At 43.6% G+C, this 20592-nt stretch overlaps 1 protein-coding gene and 1 non-coding gene across 3 annotated transcripts in view; both read left to right on the forward strand.

Annotated features, from left to right (window-relative positions):
• Positions 1-20592, forward strand: part of LRRC7 (leucine rich repeat containing 7) — a 439503-nt gene that overhangs the window by 345433 nt on the left and 73478 nt on the right. For both annotated transcript variants that reach the window (XM_038744743.1, XM_038744744.1), the window contains one exon: positions 13660-13896. In XM_038744743.1, coding sequence (XP_038600671.1) covers positions 13660-13896 — 237 coding nt within the window. The remainder of the gene's footprint in view (positions 1-13659; positions 13897-20592) is intronic.
• On the forward strand, positions 7816-7953 carry LOC119927618. Its single transcript, XR_005450604.1, has one exon. It is a non-coding gene; the product is annotated as a small nucleolar RNA SNORA7 (small nucleolar RNA).

Genomic DNA, 20592 nt, shown 5'->3' on the forward strand with positions numbered 1-20592 from the left:
TCAGCAGATTTGGTTCTCCGTCCAAGGAGGAGAGAGGACAGCTGTTTCCCAGCCCTGAGGCTTGGCTTCACTCCAGCGTCTTTAGAAAGAGTGAAGATACGAAAAGAAACAACACCAAAATAAGAAAGAAAACGTATTTGAATTATCTAACTACTCCTTGGCCAGTCTTTCCCCTAAAAAAAAAATAATGGTAATTGTTAAGTGCTTACTATGTGCAAAGCACTGTTCTAATAGCTGGGGGAGACAAGGTGATCAGGTTTCCCTTCATATAAAACCTGTCACCATCTTATACCCTGGCCTGTGGAGAACAGGGCTTCATAGTCTTGAACATTAGAGGATAAACTCTGTGTGCATAGGAAACATGTCCTGTGATTCTGTTAGTTTGGTATGTGGTACTCAGTAGGCACTCAATAAATGCTACACAGGCACTAGGACACCTACAGCCTGAAGAAGAGTCAGCTGTGGCATATGATCTGGCAGAGACAAAAACGAAAGTAACAAAATAAAGACTCAAGTTTAAAACTCTGCAAGAGTTGAGTTAATGTGACATACCAAATTAACATTCATTGGGAACTAACCCCGGGATATGAAAATGTTAATTTGATTCTTCATAAGGTGCAGTTGTTCTACAGATGAAAGGTGTGATTGCTTTATTAATGTTTATTTTATCAGATTTCTATAGCACCTTCCTTTCAAGGCTGTAGTGTCAACTTTTCTAAGACAGCGAACAGTTCATAAGCATCCCTGCCACCGAATTGGCAACAAGAACAACAGGTGGTGAACAGAAAGGGAAGAGAAGAAAAGCAGAGATGAAGTGAGATAGTCAGGGAGAAGTCTCCAAGTCTCTTTCTCCAAGTCTTATCTCAAAGTCTTCTAATCTCTTCAGGAACCATTGATGGTGCTTTCAAGTAGGAAGCAAAGTGGCTTAGTCGAAGGAGCACAGGACTAGTTGTCAGAGGCATTTGGGTTCTAAAATCCTGGCTCTTCCACTTGTCTGCTGGGTGTCCTTGGGCAAGCCACTTCATTTCTCTGTGCCTCAGTTACCTCATCTGTAAAATGGAGCTTAAGACTGTGAACCCCATGTGAGTGTCCAACCTGATTAGCTTGTATCTACCCCAAGGCTTAGTTCAGTACCTGGCACATAATAATAATAATAATAATAATAATAACAATAATAATAATAATAATAATAGTATTAAGCGCTTACTATGTGCAAAGCACTGTTCTAAGCACTGGGGGGGAATACAAAGTGGTCAGGTTGTCCCAGGTGGGGTTCACAGTCTTAATACCCATTTTACAGATGAGGGAACTGAGGCACAGAGAAGTGAAGTGACTTGCCCAAAGTCCCACAGCTGACAACTGGTGGGGGTTAGAACCCATGACATTGTAAGCACTTAACATATACTGTTAAAAAAAAAAAAAGAAGACCAGAGAGAGGGATTTGTGATTCACTCCTGAGGGGAAGCCACTCCTTGTATTAAGGTTACTGCTTCCCCCATAATAATAATAATTATAATAATAATGGCATTTGTTAAGTGCTTACTATGTGACAGGCTCTGTACTAAGCACTGGGGTAGGTACAGGCAAATCAAATTGGACAGAGTCCCTGCCTCAAATGCAGCTCAAAGTCTCAATCTCCATTTTCCACATGAGGTGACTGAGGCCAAGTGAAGTGACTTGACCAAAGTCACACAGCAGACAAGGAGCAGAGTCAGGATTAGAACCCATGACCTTCTGACTCCCAGGCCTGTGCTGTATTTACTTCGCCATGCTGCTCCCTCAAATACAAATAGTGGTGGTAGTGGTGGTGGTGGTAGTAGTAGTAGCAGCAGCAGCAGCAGCACAGCATTTATTAAGCTCTTACTGTGTGCAGAGCACACAGCTCTGGAAAGAATACCCAGGTGGGAGTTAGTTGTGGTCCCTGTGGTAGACATGGCTTGTTAGGAATTCGGGGATCATGGATCTCTTTGACAGTGGGGAAATCTCTTGCTGCTAATCTGGAATTGTCACAAAATTCCCCGTTTAATGAGATTTTCTCCATGTTGGGGAGAACCGAGAGGACAGGGGCTGGTGAGAAATGTATAGGAACTTAATTTTGGTGATACAATATTCCACATGGAAGCAGCATGGCTCAGTGGAAAGAGCACGGGCTTTGGAGTCAGAGTTCATGGGTTTGAATCCCGGCTCCGCCAACTGTCAGCTGTATGACTTTGGGCAAGTCACTTAACTTCTCTATGCCTCAGTTACCTCATCTGTAAAATGGGGATTAAGATTGTGAGCCCCTCCCTGGGACAACCTGATCACCCTGTAACCTCCCCAGCGCTTAGAACAGTTCTTTGCACATAGTAAGCGCTTAATAAATGCCATTATTATTATTATTATTATGGGGCCTTTTCCCTTCTCTCTTCCTTTATTTCTCTCCCTATCTCTCTCACTTTCTCTCATTCCTTTCCGCTCTCCTTCCTTATCTTCTCCTTCCTCTCCCCCTTCTTTCACTCCCTCCTTTCCTCTCCTTATCTCTCCCTCCTTCTCTCCCTCCCTCCTTCTCTTCATCCCTCTATTTTTCTCTCCACCTCTCTCTCCCTCCATCCCTCTCTCCCTCCATGGTTGTGGATGGCACCACCATCTTTCCCATCTCACAAGCCTACAAACTTGGAGTCATTCTTGACTCCGCCCTGTCATTCACCCCACACATCCAGTCTGTCACCAAATCCTGCTGGTCACAACATCACCAAGAGCCGCCCTTTCCTCTCCATCCAAACCACTACCCTGTTAGTACAGTCATTCATCCTATCCCAACTGGATTACTGCATCAGCCTTCTTTCTGACCTCCTAACCTCCTACCTCTCCCGACTTCAGTCCATACTTCATTCCGCTGCCTGGATTATCTTTTTTACAAAAATGATCAGGGCATGTCACCCTCCTCCTCAGAAATCTCCAGTGGTTTCCTATCAACCTCCTTATCAAACAAAAACTCCTCACTATTGATTTCAAACCTCTCCATCACTTTGCCCCTTCTTACCTCACTTCCCTTCTCTTTTTCTCCATCCCAGCCCACACACTCCGCCCCTCTGGTGCCAACCTTCTTACTGTGCTTCGATCTCGCTTGTCCTGCTGTCGATCTCTGGCCCATGTCCTACCTCTGATGTGGAACACCCTCCCTCCTCAAATAACTCCAAACAATCACTCTTCCCCCCTTCAAAGCCCTACTGCAGGCACACCTCCTCCAACAAGCCTTCCCAGATTAAGCTCCCCCCTTTCCTCAGCTCCCTCCTCCCTTCCTTGTCACTATGACTCACTCCCTTTGTGCTTCCCCCTTCTCCCTACCCCACAGCACTTATGTATGTATATCTATATATATAAAATTATATTTTTATATTGATTCCTGTTTACTTGTTTTTCATTCATTCATTCAGTTGTATTTACTGAGCACTTACTGTGTGCAGAGTACACAGTTTTTATATCTGTCTCCCCCGCTCTAGACTGTAAGCCCAGGGTGGGCAGGGATTGTATCCCTTTATTGCTGAATTGTACCTTCCAAGCGCTTAGTAAAGTGCTCTACACACAGTAAGCGCTCAATAAATACAATTGAATGAATGAATTAATCCATCCCTCCCTTCTTCCTTTGCTGCATCCCCTCCTCTTCCTCTCCCTCTCCCTTCCACTGTTCTGAAATAGGTTAAGGGGAAAAGTAAGGTCTATCTGGGGCTTTCATTTATAATTACGGTGAAAACTCCTCTGACATTTCTGGGTGGGATGTTTTGTTCTTTCTTAGAGGGGTGCCCTTGCTGTGCTTCGCTTTGTTTCTTCTTTACCGTAGAGATAATTTTGCAACGTTTTTTTCCTACCTGGAATGCTTTCAGAAATCCCTTATCAAAGGCTCATGGATGTTTATTTCCTACTTGGAAAAAAAAAAGTGCTTTCATTCTAGGTTTTAGGAGAGGATGGCAACTGCTGCTGCCATCTTTAATAATGAATCAAGCATAATTTTTTCAGGATAATCTTGCAAAGGCTCTCCGTAATTGTAAGGAAGATTCTTATCAAATACAACAATTTGGCACTTTGCTAAGTGAATTGTTGATCGTTATCACTTTTTGCCTTCCTTTCTTATCACTGCTAATAGAACTTATTAGTTAAGTGGTGGTTATTGTCAAATGGATATTTTTCCTGGAGATGGTCTACAGACTTGGTGCAAATCTGAGGAAATGGACCAAATTTCTGTCAACTTCAGCACTTGTTGCAAGATGGAGATTGTTTATTAGAAAGGATGTTGAGGAAGGTAGCGTTCCCAAACCTGACCATAGACAGATGGAACTAGTTGTTGGAGTCGGGGGGTGAGTTGGTACCCCCTCCTTGAGGAAAGAGTTAAGCACCCTCAGGTTCTGGCCACCTGACACCCATTTCCAGACCCAAAGCATCAGTGGGAAAGAGGAAGCAGAGATAAAGCTATTGAGGGGTGCTCAGCAATTGGGAAGAATTCTGAATTAAAAGTTATGCTGTATTGTCTGGGGCAGGAAAAGGTTCCCCTTCTCCTGCTTCCCACCTTCTCATCCCTCACCATGTTCCCCTTCTCCTCCTCATTATTCCCCTCCCTTTATCTCTTTCTCATCATCTCCCCTCCATTCTTCCTTTTTTCCTCTTCCCTCACCTCCCCTCCTTTCTCTTCCTCTCTGTTCCTCCCTTTTTCCTTCTACTTCCCCTCCCTTTTCCTCTTTCCCATCTTCTTTCTAGACTGTGAGCCCACTGTTGGGTAGGGACTGTCTCTATATGTTGCCAACTTGTACTTCCCAAGTGCTTAGTACAGTGCTCTGCACACAGTAAGCGCTCAATGAATACAGTTGATTGATTGATTCTTCTCCCCATCTTCACTTCCCTCCCCATATTTCTCCCTTTCTCCCTCTCTCTCTCTCCCCTCTTTTCTCCCTTTTGTCTCTCTCTTCCCTTCTACATAATAATAAAAATAATAATATTATTTAAAAGAATAATAATATTATTTAGACATTATTTTCCAACCACTATACTAGCACTGGGATAGGTACAAGATAATCAGATTGGATATAGTCCCTGTCCCATACGGAGCTCACAAATGGGGAGAGAGAACAGATATTTTCCCCCTATTTTATAGATTAGGAACCTGAGTCATAAAGAAGGTAAGTCACTTGACCAAGATCACAGAGCAGGCAAGTGGCAGAGGTGGGATTAGAACCCAGAGCCCTTGTTGTCTTCTCCTGCACTCATTCCACTGCTTCTGAACTTCTCCTTCCCATCCTCCACCCTTCCCCACTTTTCTCCTCTTCTGCTTCACTTCCCTCCCTTGCCCATCAATGGAGAAGAATGGGTTTTGAGGAGTGAGAGACATATGCGGTACCTGGGAAAAACAATTTGGGCAGCCAAGTGAAGTATGGCCTGTCAAGGGGTGAGACTGGTGATTGGGAGACCCGTGAGCAGGTTTAGCCAGGATTGGACTGAGACCTAGGCCAGAATGGAGGCTATTTTGATGGAGAAGAAGGAGTGGACTACAAAATCAGTCAATCAGTCATATTTATTGAGCTGTTATGTGCAGAGCACTGTACTAGGCACTTGGTAGATTATAACAGAGTTGGTGGACACATTCCCTGCCCACACGTGGAAGAAACGACAGGATTTAGTGGCATGCTGAATGTGAATTCTGAAAGATAATAAGGAAACAAGGATGACTCTGATGTTGGGACTTCAGGACCAAGAAGGATGGTGGTAATAATAATAATTAATAATTGTGGTATTTATTAAGTACTATGTGCCAGACACTGTACTAAGCACTGTCAGCATGGCTCAGTGGAAAGAGCAGGGGTCATGGGTTCTAATTCCAGCTCTGCCACTTGCCTGCTGTGTGACTTTGGGCAAGTCACTTATCTGTGCCTCAGTTACCTCATCTGTAAAATGGGGATTAAGACTGTGAGCCCCATGTGGGACAACCTGATTACCTTGTATCCCCCCAGCGCTTAGAACAGTGCTTGGCACATAGTACGTGCTTAACAAATGCCGTCATTATTATTAGTAGTAGTAAGTAAATTGGGTTGTACACAGTCCCTGTCCCACAAGGGGCTCGCAGTCTGAGCCCCATGTGGGACAGGGACTGTGTACAACCCAGTGTCAATCCCCATTTTGCAGATGAGGTAACTGAAGCCCAGAGAAGTTAAGTGACTTGCCCAGGATCACACAGAAGGCAGGTGGCAGAGTCAGGATTAGAATCCATGACTTTCTGACTATCCAGCACATGCTCTACCTACTATGCTATGCTGCTCCTCTTAGATGTTACTGAGGCTGCCTGGTTTCCATGTTCTGAGAAAAATCAATATTAGAAGTCAGTGGATGTAGATGTAAAGTTAAATCATAGATAGTGACACTTTATTGGACTTCCTTATTTCATTCAACCTGGGGTCACCCAAAACAGCATTTGGGGCTGTTTCAGAAGGTGATGAGGTTAGAGTTTCAGCATGTGCATTCTCTGTCTTTGTCTTTCTCTCTCTCTCTCTCTCCCCCCCCTTCCCCTCTTGTCTCTCTCTCTCTTTCTATTTCTCTCCTCTCCCTCCCTCCTCACCTTACCTTATCCCCTTCAGTAATACTTAGAATATACTCACTTGGACTATTAAAGTCTTAGAAAATCAGCAGTATTTATTTCTGTTCTCACCACCGGTCCTCTACCAAATCATAGCCCTCTCTATCTTTATACCCCTCCTTAAAAAAAAAAACCTCCTCCTCCATGAAGCCCTCCCAGGTTATCTTACAACCCATGGCATTTGTACTACCCCTCTCTGGCAAGATTCTTTTCTGAAGCAGAACCCAGAATCTGGAGCAGTTTGAAGCTATGAACATATGATTGCTAAAATATTTTCCACTACAAGTGAAAGTGGAAGTTAATTAAAAGGTTGTTTAGTTTCAATGTCCTTCCTGAATGGTACTTTCTAATTTTTTTAGTAATACTCATTGACTCTTCACTCACATTCTCCCCCTCTAGACTGTAAATTTGTTATGGGCAGGGAGTGTGTCTGTTATATTGTTATATTGTACTCTCCCAAGGTACTTAATGTAGTGCTCGGCACACAGTAAAATTCTCAAACTCATTTTTAGACTGGAGCACAATCTCTTTTCAACAAGAATATGTCTCTCCCTCCATCAGGGAAGAACAGCAGTATCACAACAGCAGGAGATTGGCCTAATTGACTCTGATTACTAAGAATGTCCAGCTCAGAGTCCAATAACAGTGTGTTAGAGGAAGGGAACAAATGTTTGAAAACCTGTTGCAAATTGGCAGATAAATCCAACAGATAAATCCAATGATGCTTAAAAATAGTTATCCTCCTGAAAAGATTTTCCGCACCCACCCAGAAATCTGGGAATATTCAGTAACATTCCCAAACCTTCCATTTCCTTTCTTGAATTGTTCCATCATAAAAATGAGATGGAATAGTCTGGCAGAGAATACGCTGAAATAATCCAGTGTAATAAAAATGTTGACGGGCTAATAAACAGTGATAACATCTGATTCCAGGAGCCAGCAAATAATCCACAATTCTGACTGGGTGTATTGTGGCAGAAGGAAGAGTCATTGTGATTTGCAGAGTGGCCTATTGCAAAGAGACCAGGACTGGCAGTCACAGAACCTGGGTTCTAATCTTGGCACTATCATTTATGTGCTTTGTTAACTTCTCGTATCTCCATTTCCTCATCTGTAAAATGGGAATTCAGTACCTGCTCTTTCCCCTACCTAGATTGTGAGCCCCTTGTGGGATAGGGGCTGTTTCTAATCTGATTTCTTTATATTTACCCAACATGCCCCTCTCAGGATCACAACTGGAGAGTTTCCAGTACTCTACCAGTCTTGGCTATGGGAGGGAGAGTCAAGCAGAAGCCTACCCATTCCATTCCTAGCTTGGGTATTGGTTAGCGAGTGGAAGGCAATCTGCTACAGGTCAAAACTCACCTGTGCTGGGCAGCAGCGGCAAGAGAGTCAAGGGTGGAGACTCAGGTTTAATGCATGGAAAAAGGCAATGGGAAACCAATTCCATATTTTGACCAAGAAAACTCTGTGGATACACTACCAGAACGATTGCAGTTGGAGGTGGGACGTTCTGGGAGAGATGTGTCCATGGTGTGGCTATGGATCAGAGACGACTCGAAAACATAAAACAAGACAAGCTTGGCCCATAGTAGGCACTTAACAAATGCCTTCAGAAGCTTCCCTCATTGTTTTACAACTCCCCAGTCATAACCTACGCATCAGGCAAAAACTCCTCACCCTCGGCTTCAAGGCTGTCCATCACCTCGCCCCCCTCCTACCTCACCTCCCTTCTCTCCTTCTCCAGCCCAGCCCGCACCCTCCACTCCTCTGCCGCTAATCTCCTCACTGTGCCTCGTTCTCGCCTATCCTGCCGTCGACCCCCGGCCCACGTCCTCCCCCGGGCCTGGAATGCCCTCCCTCCGCACATCCGCCAAGCTAGCTCTCTTCCCCCCTTCAAGGCCCTACTGAGAGCTCACCTCCTCCAGGAGGCCTTCCCAGACTGAGCCCCCTCGTTCCTCTCCCCCTCCTCCCCCTCCCCATCTGCCCCGCCTTACCTCAATCAATCAATCAGTCGTATTTATTGAACGCTTACTGTGTGCAGAGCACTGTACTAAGTGCTTGGGAAGTACAAGTTGGCAACATATAGAGATGGTCCCTACCCAACAGTGGGCTCACAGTCTAGAGGTCCACTCCTTCGCCTCCCCACAGCACCTGTATATATGTATATATGTTTGTATGTATTTATTACTCCATTTATTTATTTTATTTGTACATGTTTATTCTATTTATTTTATTTTGTTAATATGTTTTGTTTTGTTCTCTGTCTCCCCCTTCTAGACTGTGAGCCCACTGTTGGGTAGGGACCGTCTCTATATGTTGCCGACTTGTACTGCCCAAGCGCTTAGTACAGTGATCTGCAAACAGTAAGCGCTCAATAAATACTATTGAATGAATGAATGAATGAATGAATATCACCCAATACCCACCATTAACATTTGTGGAATTTAGTCCTATTCTTAGCACTCATATTCATTCATATTCATTTTACTGATTTATATATCCTTAAAATGCAGCATAGTTTAGTGGATAGAGTATGGGCCTGGGAGTTAGAAGACCTGGGTTCTAATCCTGGCCCTGCCAACTGCTGGCTGTTTGACTTTGGGCAACTCACTTAACTTCTCTGGACCTCAGTTTCCTCATCTGTAAAATGGGGATTCCATGTCTTTTTTCCCTCCTACTTAGGCTGTGAGCCCTATGTGGGATAGAGTCTGTGTTCAACCTGATTCACTTGTATCTACCCCAGCATTTTTTTTATGGTATATGTTAAGTGCTGCCAGTGTGCCAGGCACTGTACTAAGCACTGAGATAGGTACAAATTAATCAGATTGGACACTGATCATGTCCCACGTAGGGACTGCAATATTAATAACCATTTTACAGATGAGATAAGGGAGGCACAGAGAAGTTAAGTAACGTGTTCAAAATTACAAAGCAGACAAGTGATGGAATCAGGATTAGAATCCAGGTCCTTCTGACTCTTAAGCCCATACTCATTCCACTAGGCTACACTGCTTCTCCAGGACAAGTTGCTTAGAACAGTGTTTGTCACATAGTAAGCACTTAACAAATAAAATAATAATAACAATAACTGATATATTTATCAGCTTGAATATTTTTCAGCTGTTTCATCCCAATGTGTTTGTACTGCTTTGTGCATTCTTCTTGTTTCCCCTCCAGCTTTTATTTTCAATAGATTAGATTTGTCTGCCACTTAGATTATAAACTACTTTAATCCCTCTCCCTCTGTGTCACCCTTGCACTTGTATTTGCAGGTTTCATTCACCCCACCCTCAGCACCACAGCACTTATGTCCATATCCAAAATTTATTAATATTAATGTCTAAACTCATTGTGGGCAGGGTCCTTTTCTGCCAACTCCATTGTATTTTACTACCCTAATGCTTAGTACACTCCTCTGTAAACAGTAAGTGCTCAACAAATACCATTGATTGATAGTTTGATTTCATATTATCTGAATAAGATTAGCATGGCACATTTCTTTTATCATTTAATCATTATCCCATAATGGACTAGCCACCCCCTTCTTCTCAGCAGAATAAAGGGAAAGTCAGGGAGAGGACAGGGTTTGAGAGGAAAGATAAGGAATTCTGTTTTGGGCACTTTAAGCTTGAGGTGACAATGGGTCAGCACTTGTGTGTGTATATATATATATGTATATATGTGTGTGTGTGTGTGTGTGTGTGTGTGTGTGTGTGCATTATAGATATATACACATCATTAATAAAATAAATAGAATAATATATATAAATTCATATATATGAATATAATCATAGATATATATACACATCATTAATAAAATAAATAGACTAATATATATTATTCTATTTATTTTATTAATGATGTGTATATATCTATAATTATATTCATTCATATTGATGCTGTTGATGCCTGTTTACTTGTTTAGAGGTCTGTCTCCCCCCTTCTAGATTGTGAGCCCATTGTTGGGCAGGGATTGTCTATGTTGCTGAATTGTACTTTCCAAGCGCTTAGTACAGTGCTGTGCACACAGTAAGCACTTAATAAATATGATTGAATGAATGACATCCAAGTAAAGATGTCCTGAAGGCAGGAGGAAATGCACTACAGCAAAGAAGGAGACAGATCAAGGATGGAGATGGGGATTTGGGAATCATCCACATTGAGAAGTTAGTTGAAGCCATGGGAATGAATGAGTTTTCCACTGGAGTGGGGGTAGACGGAGAATAGAAGGAGACACAGAACTGAGGCTTGGGGGACTCCCACAGATAGGGTTTGGGAAGCAGAGGAGGAGCCCTTGAAAGAGACTGAGAGTGTGAGGCTAGAGAGATAGGAGAGAGCCAGGGGAGGACAAAGCCAGTGAAGCCAAAGGTTTAATAATGTACAAAACAAAGATGTAACACATTTCCTGCCCACAAAAGAGCTTACACCCCAAAGGGGGAGACAATCATAAACTGCCCTCTTAAAGACCGCAAATGAAATCCTACTCCATCTTAATCCTCCTCAATCTCTCAGCTGCTTCCGACACTGTGGACCATCTTCTCCTGGAAATTCAACCACAGAATTGCTAAATGAATTGTGGACCACGTCTTGCCTCTTCCTATTGCCTAAGTTCCCACCAGAAAACAAAACTGTCTTTCTAAGTCAGTGAGTGCTGCATATATTGAGAAGCCTTTGGGGTGCGGACATAAACAAGAATCTTGTTTATCTTGTACCAAGAAACTTGGTATAATAAATTAAACATATCTTGAAAGAAGATCCCCCCCGCAGAAAAAAAATCCTCTATTGGAAAAAACAGTGATTCATTAAGTCTGAACTGGATCCCAAAGTCTGCAGTTACCTTTGCAGATTCTAGAAAAAAAGATTTCAGTTTTGTCCTATAAAAATGTGAAATTCATGGTTTGTTCTTTATGACATCTGTGTGTTTACTAACCTCTTCGGTTGTGGTGCTCAAAATAAAGTCAATGAATATAATATTATTAATAGTTTCTGGCAAAGATTGATTCCCCTGTATGTGGATTGTGAATTTTTTTTCCTCTCTACATGTGATTTTCCAGTAATGAAGCCCAAAATCAGGCCTGAAACATTCTCCTTCTTGAGTCATATGACTCTGGGTGCATTTGATCCCATTTTAATCCAGAAATTTCCACAGTCTCTTCACGGCAATCTTCATTGCTCTGGCTTCATTCTCTAGACATAAGCTCCTTGGGGGCAGAGAATGTTTCTACCAACTCTTTTGTGTTGTCCTTTCCCAAGTGTTTAGTACACTGCTCTACACAAAGTAAGTGCTCAATAAATACAGTGTGGCCTAGTGGAAAGAGCACAGGCCTGAGAGTCAGAAGAACTGAGGTCGAATCCCAGCTCTGCCACTTGCCTGCTTGTGACCTTGGGCAAGTCACTTAACTTCTCTTTGCCCCAATTTCTTCATCTGTAAAATGGGGATTCAGTAACCTGTTCTTTCTTCTACTTAGGCTGTTGAGCCCATGTGGGGCAGGGACTGTGTCTGACTTGATTTATTTGAATCTATCCCAGCACTTAAAACCGTGCTTGACACAGAGTGCATGAGAAGCAGCATGGCTTAGTGGAAAGAACACGGCCTTGGGAGTCGGAGGTCGTGGATTCTAATCCTGGCTCCACCACTTGTCAGCTGTGTGAGTTTGGGCAAGTCACTTAACTTCTCTATGCCTCAGTCACCTCATCTGTAAAATGAGGGTTAAGATAGTAAGCCCCACAAGGGACAGCTTGATTACCTTGTATCTACCCCAGCACTTAGAACAGTCCTTGGCACAGAGTAAGTGCTTAACAAATATTATTATTATTATTATTACATAGCAAAGGATTAATGGATACTATAAAAATACCATTTATTGATTAATTTTTGATCATGAGATCAGAGGCCAAACTTTTACAACTGTCCCTAATTATGATAATGTTAATACTACTACTACTATAATAATATGAAAGCTTAGGCACAACATGTTGCCTCAAGCCTCCTTTGCAAGATTCGAACCATAAGCGCTTAGTACAGTTCTCTGCACACAGTAAGCGCTCAATAAATACGATTGAATGAATGAATCAGGCTTGGCTCAGCTTCTTGAAAACGGAAAGGTCAGTGAGACAAGTGAACTGTGGCTCGAGACTATGATTGGAGGAAGACCAACCTCAGGAAACCCAAACAGCTGCTGTATGGAGAGCTGAAATTGGGGAACTGAAAGCAAGGAAGGTAGAGGAAATGTTTTAAGGACACAGGGAAGTGTCAGACAATACTGCATCCCTGTTGCTGGGAGTCAGTTGCTGAGTCCCGACTTGCATGATATCCTGCCATCAAGATAGGAGTGGCTCTCTTTGAGCAAAAGTTTTGTATGGCAATAGATAAGGAGGCAAAAGAGAGAACAGCACCAGACACTACAAACTAAACTTTAAGCATGAGAAGCAGTGTTGCTTAGTGGTAAGAGCACAGATGGACCTGGTTTCCAATCCCAGCTCTTCACCTTGGACAACTCTGTGACCTTGGACAAGTCATTTACCTTTTCTGTGCCTCAGTTACCTCATATGTAAAATGGGGATTAATGCTGTGAGCCCCTTGTGGGACAGGGACAGTGTCCAACATGATTATCTGGTATCTATCCCAATGCTTAGTACAGCTCCCGGCACAATGTAAGCGTTTAAAAAGTACCTAAAAAAAAAACACAATGAGTTTGATATGGTATTTGTTGAGCACTTACTAGACAAACACTGTTCTAAACACTGGGGTGAATACAAGATAATCAGATCGGGCACGGTCCCCTTTCCCACACAGGGTTCACAGTTTAAGCTTGAGGGAAAACAAGTATTTAACCCTCATTTTGCAGATGAGGAAACTGAAGCACAGAGAAGTTTAGTGACTTGCACAGAGCGACCAAGCGGGGATGAGAACCCAGGTCTCCTGACTCCCAGTCCACTCCGAGTCCTCTCCTCTAGGCCGCGTTCCTTCTGCTTCCCCAAGTGCTGCCCTGTAGCCTTAGGGTTGTGTTTTCCATTTCCTGAATGGTGGCCTAGCTAACAGGCACTCTTCTCTACAGACAGGCAGCCACATCCAGACCCTGATGGGATCACAGAGTCTACAGCATCGAAGTCGGGAGCAGCAGCAACAGCAGCAGCAGCAGTATGAGGGAAACATCAACAAAGTGACCATCCAGCAGTTCCAGTCTCCCCTCCCCATCCAGATCCCTTCCTCCCAGACACCCCGCGGGCCTCAGCCTGGACGATGCTTAATCCAAACTAAAGGACAGCGGAGCATGGACGGCTATCCTGAGCAGGTCAGAACCTTTCTCGGTTAAACCGTGACCCAACAGCAAAATTCCCAATGCTCCCCCAAGGGGTCCATCTCCCTTCCGCCATGGGGGGAAGTAATGGTGTTTATTAAGTGTGTACTTTGCGCTGAGCAAGGGCTGGGAAAAAGTACTCAGGCGAGAGTTAGACACGGTCCCTGGCCCTCCAGGAGCTCAGAGTCTAAAAATCAAGCGGGGAAGTTTTGAGCAACAGATAAAGTGGGGAAGATGAAATGATTTAAGTCCTAAAGCAAACTAAAAGACAAAGTTTAGAGTCCACCAAGTCTGGTGGTCAGGTAGAGCTCTCAAGATGCCACCAGGAAGGTCTGGAACAATTTGAGAGTCCACACCTTGGCACTGCCCAAATCCCTGTGGCCCCATAGGCCTGGGGCCTGTCGGGAGGTTGGGGAGGGAAGGCCGGCAGGAATTGCCAGTAGTTTCACTCAGAGGCCCCGTGGGAAGAGAAGTGAGGGGGAAACCCCTCTGCAGCTGAAATCCCCATGCTCCCAAACTGGACTCATCAGGTTTCAGATGGAGACTGGGCATTACATCGGTTTAGCCATTTCCGACCAGATAAGAATGAGGAAAGCATTTTATTGCAGTATTGTTGTTGTTGTATTCAGCTCCATTATAAAATCCCCTGCAGTTGAGTTTCTGAAAGATGAGAACAGAAGTCTTTCCATTACAAAGAGAGAGAGAGAAAGATAGAAAGCGAAGCATTGAGGCTAAAGGAGCCTAGATGAGCAACCACAAGCCTCTCAGGAAAAATATTACTCACATGCATGTGTTGAGAGGAAGAAATTGATCCTATTCCCACGTGTTTTATATTAGAAAAGCACCTCCCCTCCCTTCCCTCTCCCCATCCCAACTCCTGCACCTACTAGCCTCAAACCCAATATGGAAAGAGACATCCCTCTAGAAGCAGCGTGGCTCAGTGGAAATTGGTAGACAGAGGACGTGAGTTCTAATCCCAGCTCCGCCATTTGTCTGCTGTGTGACCTTGGGCAAGTCACTTAACTTCTTTGTGCCTCAGTTACCGCATCTGTAAAATGGGGATTGAGATTGTGAGCCCCATATGGCACAGTGTCCAAGACTGAACTCCTTATCTTTCCTCCCAAACCCTGCCCTCTCCCTGACTTTCCCATCCCTGTTGATGGCACTACCATCCTTCCCGTCTCACAAGCCCACAACCTTGGTGTTATCCTCAACTCCGTTCTCTCATTCACCCTTCACATCCAGTCCATCACCAAACCTGCTGGTCTCACCTCTGCAACATCGCCGAGATCTGCCCTTTTCTCTCCATCCAAACTGCTACCCTGCTGGTTCAATCTCTCATCCTATCCTGACTGGATTACTGCATCAGCCTCCTCTGTGATCTCCCATCCTCCTGTCTCTCCCCACTTCAATCTATACTTCACGCTGCTGCCTGGATCATCTTTGTGCAGAAACAGTCTGGGCATGTTACTCCCCTCCTCAAGAATCCCCAGTGGCTACCAATCAACCTACGCATCAGGCAAAAACTCCTCACTCTCAGCTTCAAGGCTGTCCATCACCTCGCCCCCTCCTACCTCACCTCCCTTCTTTCCTTCTACAGCCCAGCCTGCACCCTCTGCTCCTCTGCTGCTAACCTCCTCACTGTGCCTCATTCTTGCCTGTCCCACCATCAACCCCTGGCCCATGTCCTCCCCCTGGCCTGGAATGCCCTCCCTCCTCACATCCGCCAAGCTAGCTCTCTTCCTCCCTTCAAAGCCCTACTGAGGGCTCACCTCCTCCAGGGGGCCTTCCCAGACTGAGCCCCCTCCTTCTTCTCCCCTTCCTCCCCTTCCCCATCCCCCTCGCCCTACCTCCTTCCCCTCCCCACAGCACCTGTATATATGTTTGTACAGATTTAATACTCTATTTTACTTGTACATATTTACTATTCTATTTCTTTTATTTTGTTAATATGTTTTGTTTTGTTGGCTGTCTCCCCCTTCTAGACTGTAAGCCCGCTGTTGGGTAGGGACCATCTCTATATGTTGCCAACTTGTACTTCCCAAGCGCTTAGTACAGTGCTCTGCACACAGTAAGCCCTCAATAAATACGATTGAATGAATGAATGAATGAACAAGCTGATTACCTTATATCTATCCCAGTGTTTAGAACAGTGCTTGGCACATAGTAAGCACTTAACAAATACCATAATTATTATCCCTAGAACTGTAAGCGCTTACTATGTACTTAACAAATATCATAATTATTATCCCTAGCACTATAACATGGGGGAAAAGGAGGAGGAGGAGAAAGAAAAGAAGGCAAAGAAGAGAAGGTAGAGAAGAGGAAGGAAGAAAAGGGGAGAAAGAGGAAGAGAAAGGAGAAGGGAAAGGGAAGGGAAGGGGGAAGAGCAGGAGGAGAAGGGATGACAGTAGGGACAATGTTCAACATTTCAAACTTCTCATATGATAATTATTCTAGGATTTTTTAAAATCACAGTTACAGAAAGAACCTGAATGAATCATGTAAATAAAAAATAATTTCCCTCTTGTTTTAGTCAGGTCTTTTTCCCAGGACACTCTGGAGACTCGTGCACTTTATAAAATACTTACACCTGTCATGTGTTGGCAGAGTGGACTGTAGTCACCAAACCACCAGTGATGTGGTGGTTTCTAACTTTTATTGAATCAACAATTCCACCTACAGCTACTGTCACTGCCATAGTTGTGACGAGGCTAAAAGCAAAGAAACTATTCATTCAATTGTATTTATTGAGCACTTACTGTGTGCAGAACACTGTACTAAGCACTTGGGAAGTACAGTTCAGCAACAGATAGAGATGGTCCCTACCCAACAATGGGCTCACAGTCTTGAAGGGGGAGACAGACTCAGCATTGCTTTTAATGTTGTATGTTAAGCACTTCTTACTACAGTCATTCAGTCAGTCATATTTACTGAGCGCTTACTGTATGCAGAGCACTGTACTAAGTGCTTGGAAAGTACAATTCATGTTCCAGCACTGGGACAGATACAAGTTAATCAGGTTGGAGACAGTCCCTGCCTACATGGGGTGAGCCATGTCTAAGTAAGAAGGAGAACACGTATTGAATCCTCATTTGCAGTTGAGGAAACTGAGACACAGCAAAGTGAAGTGACTTGCCAAGGTCACACAGTCGGTAGGTGGTGGAGCCGGGATTAGAACCCAGGTCCTCTGGCTCTTAGACCCAGGCTTTATCCACTAGGCCATGCTGATTCCCTAATAGTAGAAAAAACCAGCCTAGCTCTGGGGAACCAAAGAAGGTATAAGTGGGGAAAATAAATGACTCTCCCTTTTGTTCAAATCCCATGACCCCACCTCTGTAGATTGTAAACTCTTTGAGAGCAGGGATGATGCCAATTGCTCAGTGGTATGTACTGAACACTTGTTATGAGCAGACCATGGTATGAAAGTGCTTGGGAAAATACAGTCGGGTTAGAAGCCACGATCCCAGCACTCAAGGAGCTTGTAATCTATTGGGGGTGACAGACATTAGAATAATTATAGGTAGAGGAAAAAACAGAATATAAAAATCTGTGCATAACTGTCTTTAAATGAGTTTTACGGTTCCAAGCATCCAATCCAATGCTCTGACCCCAGATGTTTAATAAACACTGCTGATGGTGATGGTGATGGTCAGATACTGGTAGCTTATGGATTTGGTGCTTTCTTCGAGAGTCTCAAATATAGACTTGGGTTCGGGAGAGTAAATGTCTATGAGGCTTCACCTTTTACTGACAGATCAATCAATCAGTCAGTATTATTTATTGAGTGCTTACTGTGTTAAGAGCAATGTACGAAGCTTTTAGTACTCCCATCCCGTGCCAACAATGAGCGTATTGTCTAGAGGGGGAGACAGACAATATAAAATGGCTGTTCTAGGAGACAGACTTCTCTTTGTCTATACAGAAACAGGGAATGCTTAAAAGGATTTCTCATTTGTTTTTTTGTTTGTTTTTCATTTTTAAGCATAGAAAGCCAAATTTGAAAACTTTCTTGGAAACTTTAAAAGGTCAGACAATTAAATGGAGTGGTTCTTACATAGTAGAATGATATCTTCTCCTCTTCTTCCCTTCCTCAGCCCTATTTTCATTTCCTGGGCCATTTTTTTTCTGCTAATAGAAACTTTCCCCAATTTTATTTTGTGATCTTTAGAGCAGTGCATGGTTTATAGACTTTAAGTTGTGTTGCTAAGTCCAGGAAATGTTCCCTTTCCTTAGAGAAGCAGCATGGCTGAGTAGAAAGAGCCCGGGCTTGGGAGTCAGATGTCATGAGTTCTAATCCTGGCTCCACAGCTTGACAGCTGTGTGACTTTGAGTAAGTCACTTAGTTCCTTTGTGCCTCTCTTACCTCATCTGTAAAATGGGGATTAAGACTGGGAGCCCCACGTGGGACAACCTGATAGGCTTGTATCTACCCCAGTCCTTAGAACAGTGCTTGGCACATAGTAAGCACTTAACAAATACCATCATTATTATTATTATTCTCTTCCACATGGACGATGTTTTCCAGACACCTCAGTCCGGGTATTGCATTTTCCCATTGCTAAGAACCACGAATTATTTGTGTCCTATAGACATCTTCTCTTACTCTTAAACCCCTTCTTAAAACCACAAGGTCAAAAACTGATCCATTACAGTTTAGGCAATGCTGCATCCCAGATGAAAACTGGAAGCCAGAGCCACAGACAAACCAACATATTGCAGAGCAGTGAAGAAAGGATCAGCTACGAGCTCACAATATTTATGTCCCTTATTGCTTCTTCCTATTGGTAATTTATTTTACTGCCTGCCCCTTTACCAAATTGTTAGCTTCTTGACGGTAGAGAGCAGGTCTACTTTATTGTAACTGTATTGTACTCTCCAAGCACTTAGTACAGTCTCTGCAGTGAGTCAGTGACTTGAATTTTATTACATGCGCTTACTACATGCAGAGTACTGTACTAAGTGCTTGGGAGAGTACAATATAACAACAAGCAGACACACCCCATGCCCACAAATGAGCTTATAGTCTAGAGGGGGAGACTGACATTAATACAAATAAATAAAATTACAGATATGCACATAAGTGCTGAGGGGCTGGGAGGGAAGATGAATAAAGAAAGCAAGTCAGAGCGATGCAGAGGGAAGTGCCCGTTGAGGGCAGGGATTGACTCTCTTTATTGCCGTATTGTATTTTCCAAGTGCTTAGTACAGTGCTCTGCACACAGTAAGCACTCAATAAATATGATTGAATGAATGAGAAGAGGAAAGGAGAGCTTAGTCTGGAAAGGCCTGTTGGAGGAGATGTGTATTTAATGAGGCTTTGAGGTGGGGGGAGAATGATTTTCTGTCAGAAGAGGGAGGGCATTCCGGACCAGAGGCAGGATGTGGGCAAGCATTCGGCAGCAAGATAGATGAATTCGAGGTACAGTGAGGAGGTTGGCATTAGAGGAGCAAAGTATGTGAACTGGTTGTAATTAGGAGAGTAGTGAGGTGAAGTAAGAGGGGGCAAGGTGATTGAGTGCTTTAAAGCCGATGGTATACATTAAGCACTCAATTTGTTTAATTACCATTAAATAAATACTATCATTTGGGATCATCATACCTGGAAGAAGAAGGGAAAGCAGCACCAGGCACTGTAAAACAGTATGCATGGCAACACTCCAAGAGATGATGATGAGATATTTAATAATAATAATAATGATGGCACCTGTTAAGTGCTTACTATGTGCAAAGCACTGTTCTAAATGCTGGGGGGATACAAGGTGATCAGGTTGTCCCATGTGGGGCTCAGAGAAGTTAAGTGATTTGCCCAAGGTCACACAGCAGACATGTGGCGGAGCCGGGATTAGAACCCATGACCTCTGATTCCTAAACCCAGGCTCTTTCTCCACTGAGCCACACTGCTTCTCATATGTGGGCACAATGCAGTCGGTACTGTGGATCCCACATGGATATTTTCAGTCACACTCAGACACACCGTCAGTGGAATCTCCCTTGAGAATTTAAGGCAGATTTATATGTATATCAATCAATCAGTTGTATTTGTTGAACACTTACTCTGTGTAGAGTGCTGTGCTAAGCATTTGGGAAAGTTCAATACTAGATGACCTAGTATTAGGCAATAGAAGGACAGCAAGCAGGATCAGTCCCCTCTGGGTTTTTTTCCTTTTGACCTTCATGTCCCTTCGCTGGCTTAGCCCAGTAAACTGGGGGAAGAGGGATGTTTCTGGATTAGAAGGGAGTAGGGGGTTTATTATTATTAATAATAATAATAATAATAATGGTACATAAGCACTTACTAGGTGCCAAACACTATTCTAAGTGCTGGGGTAGATACATGTTAATCAGGTTGGACACAGTCCTGTCCCATATGGGGCTCACACTCTTAATCCCCATTTTACAGATGAGGGAACTGAGGCACAGAGAAGTGAAGTGATTTCCCCAAGATCATACAGCAGACGTTCGGCAGAATTAGAACCCAGGTCCTTCTAACTCCCAGTGTGACATTCTGTGTATGTTTCAGTGTGTGTGGACTCCACATAGCTGAGACTCATTTTATGCTTCCCCACTCTTTCACAATCTGCAGCTGGAACTGCATTACTCCACCCTGGTATTGCCAAATCATATTTTCTACACTGCACACAGTAAGCGCTCAATAAATACGATTGAATGAATGAATGAAAGTGAGAG

Source organism: Tachyglossus aculeatus, chromosome 4, assembly GCF_015852505.1.
Source record: "Tachyglossus aculeatus isolate mTacAcu1 chromosome 4, mTacAcu1.pri, whole genome shotgun sequence".
Lineage (NCBI taxonomy): Eukaryota > Metazoa > Chordata > Mammalia > Monotremata > Tachyglossidae > Tachyglossus > Tachyglossus aculeatus.